The sequence below is a fragment of the Malus domestica genome, chromosome 06, assembly GCF_042453785.1.
Source record: "Malus domestica chromosome 06, GDT2T_hap1".
Classification (NCBI taxonomy): domain Eukaryota; kingdom Viridiplantae; phylum Streptophyta; class Magnoliopsida; order Rosales; family Rosaceae; genus Malus; species Malus domestica.
Window position 1 is genome coordinate 8,046,036 of NC_091666.1, and position 2,970 is coordinate 8,049,005.

The window sequence follows — 2,970 nt, forward strand, 5'->3', positions numbered from 1 at the left end:
TTCTATGCATTTTTGTCAGAAAGTACTATGATAAATGTCAAAGTCGAAAGAATGATGAACTATGAATGGCTTGATTCTGACTAAGGGTACATAGGCAATCTAACACAAAGGTTAGATGCATCCATGTGAGTATAGAAAAATTTCTACACTGTTGACACATTGAAAGATGAAAAGGTGTGTGATGACGTCACGTGTCAATCCTAGTCGTAGCTCGGGATCGAAGCGTGACATAGTATCTTCTCATCAGTGTTGACATTCGGCTTACACCATGGTGACACTTGAAGCATATATTAATAATGGTGATGTTATTTGAACACACGAAATTGACATATTTGTTGACATGCTCTCTAATCCATGTGAGACTCATATAGACATGTACAATTAATGGTAATACACATGTATTAAAAAGTTACTCAACGAATGTGGTAAATTTTGTGTGACTAAATAGGTTTATCGTATTACAATATAAGTACAAAGATTACATCATAATGAAAACATAAAAATAACAATAATAAATAAATACTGAAAGAGTGAGGCTATTTGTGTACACGAACTTTACACACTTACATATTAACTCCCTAATACATATGTGTACATCTAAATACAGTGGTAGGACTTCTATTAGAGAGTGAGTCAGCAAATATATGTAAATTTTGTGAATCCAAATAGTTTTATTGAAACTGAAAAATATATAGTAAAATATAGAATTTAGTCCTTAATCCTTCTTTTTCATATGCCACATCGCCATCTTCACATAGAGCGAATCTTATACATTATTCAGGAATCGAAAATAAGTGTACCTCCATGTCTTTTTAAGAACTAAAGAACCGCAAACTCCTCAAAATCCGACAATAAAACCTAGGGCTACAAAAATATAACACCAGGGAAGCTCATCGCATTCATTATCCGCATTTGGTAGAAGTTGTTCTTGTTCTCCTGATCAATTTCTCTACACTCATTTGGAAGTGGAGCGCCACAAAGTTTTGGGTTCCCCTCAAATGAAGAAGCATTGAAGCTCTGAAGCTGCGTGCTTGTTGGTATTTGTCCTTGAAGATTATTGTATAAGACATTGAAAACGCTTAAGAAATTAAAGCTCGTCATGAACGAGGGAATTTTTCCAGACAAATTATCCGTGGAGAGGTTCAAATTCTCTAAATATATTAGGTTAGATATTTGGTTCAGAATGTCGCTAGAGATGTTGTTGTTGTGAAGATACAACTCACAAAGAAGCTGCAATTGACTAATCTCAGTAGGTATACTACCATTAATGTTATTGACTGATAGGTCTATCAAACCTGGAAAGTTAAACATTCCATGAGGCATAGAAGTTAGAGTTTTGATTGGTTTGTTCATGATGAGAAGTTCGAATTCATAATTGTCTATTAGGGATGCATTCACTTGTAACATTGGTAATCTACAGAGTTCTTTAGGAAATTCACCTGAAATTTGATTGAGTGATAGATCCACATAAAAGAGTTTTGGAAGAGTCCCCAACCAACTTGAAATTGACCCTCTGATTTGATTATTACCCAGAAATAAGATCTCTAGATTCTTTAGGTTTGATAACCAACCGGTTATCTGACCAGTAAGCCCACATTTAACCAAACTCAAGAAACAAAGATTTTGGAATCCGTGAAAATCCACCATGTCATCATCAATTGGCATTGCCTTGCGGTCAAACGAACCAGTAAGGAGGAGTGTGTGAAGACTTTTGCAACCCATTAATATCTTCATTGTCCCTATGATAATAGTCAATCGTGCATGAGCAACCAAGAGGAAGGACAAGGATTCCAATGAAAGAATCTCAGGATGATTTTTCCTTCTAGATAACAATTTCCACTCAACCGAATTACTTTTAGGGACCTGCATGAGTAAAGGCTTATTGACAAGATACCAGTGAAATTATTCCCAACTAGGTCAAGTTTACTAAGGTGGGTGATTTTGGAGAAATTAGGTGTGGTGAGGTCTCCTTCCAAGTAGTTGAATCCCAAATGTATTTCTATGAGGTTTGTGCAGCTCATCAAAGATGGAGGCAAATTACCCTCTAAGTTGTTGAAGTCAAAATTCATGAATTTCAACTTGGAGAGCTTCCCAAAATTGATAAGAATCATACCACTCAAATGATTAAAGTAGAAGTCAAGGATTGTGAGGTTGGCAATTCTTTCACTAATGGCTCCATTTAGTGTATTAAGTGGTAATGCAAGTTCCTCAAGTTTGGTAACGTTATAGATGTCTTTCGGAAGTGATCCTGACAAATTATTGTGACTGGAACGAGGAATCTGCAGTTTGACCCCCCCTGAGCCCATGAGAAATGTTGCCACTAAATTCATTGGAGGAAAAATCCAATACTCTTATGGAATGAGAGGATTGAAGACAAATAGATGAAGGGATATACCTTAAGAAGGTGTTATTGCTGACAAATTCCAAGCTTATTGGAAAAAAGAAGAGGGAATTGCACCATGGAAGTGATTGCTTAACAAATCTAAAAAGGTCGTACCCAGTGCACAAGACTCCCGCGTTACGCAGGGTCTGGGAGAGGTGAATGTCGGCTAGCTTTACCCCAATTTATGGAGAGGCTGCTCCCAAGTCTCGAACTCGAGACCTACCGCTTATGGGCGAAGGCACTTGCCATCGCACCAAGTGCGACCTCTTTTTGGGTGAATATTTTTGGGTGGTAGAGAAAATGGTATCTCTCCAGAAAGAAGGTTATAGCTCAAATCAAGGATCTTGAGGTGATTCAAGGATGAGAAGAATTTGGTTTCAAGTGTGCCATAAAGTGAATTTTGGGAAAGGTTCAAGTTGGTGGGGTGTGTGAGATTTGAGAGTGATGAGACAAACATACCTCCCTTGAGCACGAGGGTAAGAGCAAATGAGTGACCCAACCCTCCTGATTACAAGTGATGCCGTTCTAACTACAACAATCAACAGAAATACTCCAATTTACATGAGGAGAAGATAGAGTGCGGGCGA

The 2,970-nt window shown here is 37.6% G+C and overlaps 1 protein-coding gene across 1 annotated transcript; it reads right to left on the bottom strand.

The window, feature by feature from the left end:
- Positions 1-864: 864 nt before the first annotated feature.
- On the bottom strand, positions 865-2,306 carry LOC114825436 (receptor-like protein 3). The gene is made up of 3 exons (XM_070823106.1): positions 1,895-2,306; positions 1,572-1,739; positions 865-1,295 (listed from the first exon to the last, which is right to left on the bottom strand). Exons 1-3 carry the CDS (start codon positions 2,304-2,306, stop codon positions 865-867), a joined length of 1,011 nt encoding a protein of 336 aa, XP_070679207.1.
- Positions 2,307-2,970: the final 664 nt, after the last annotated feature.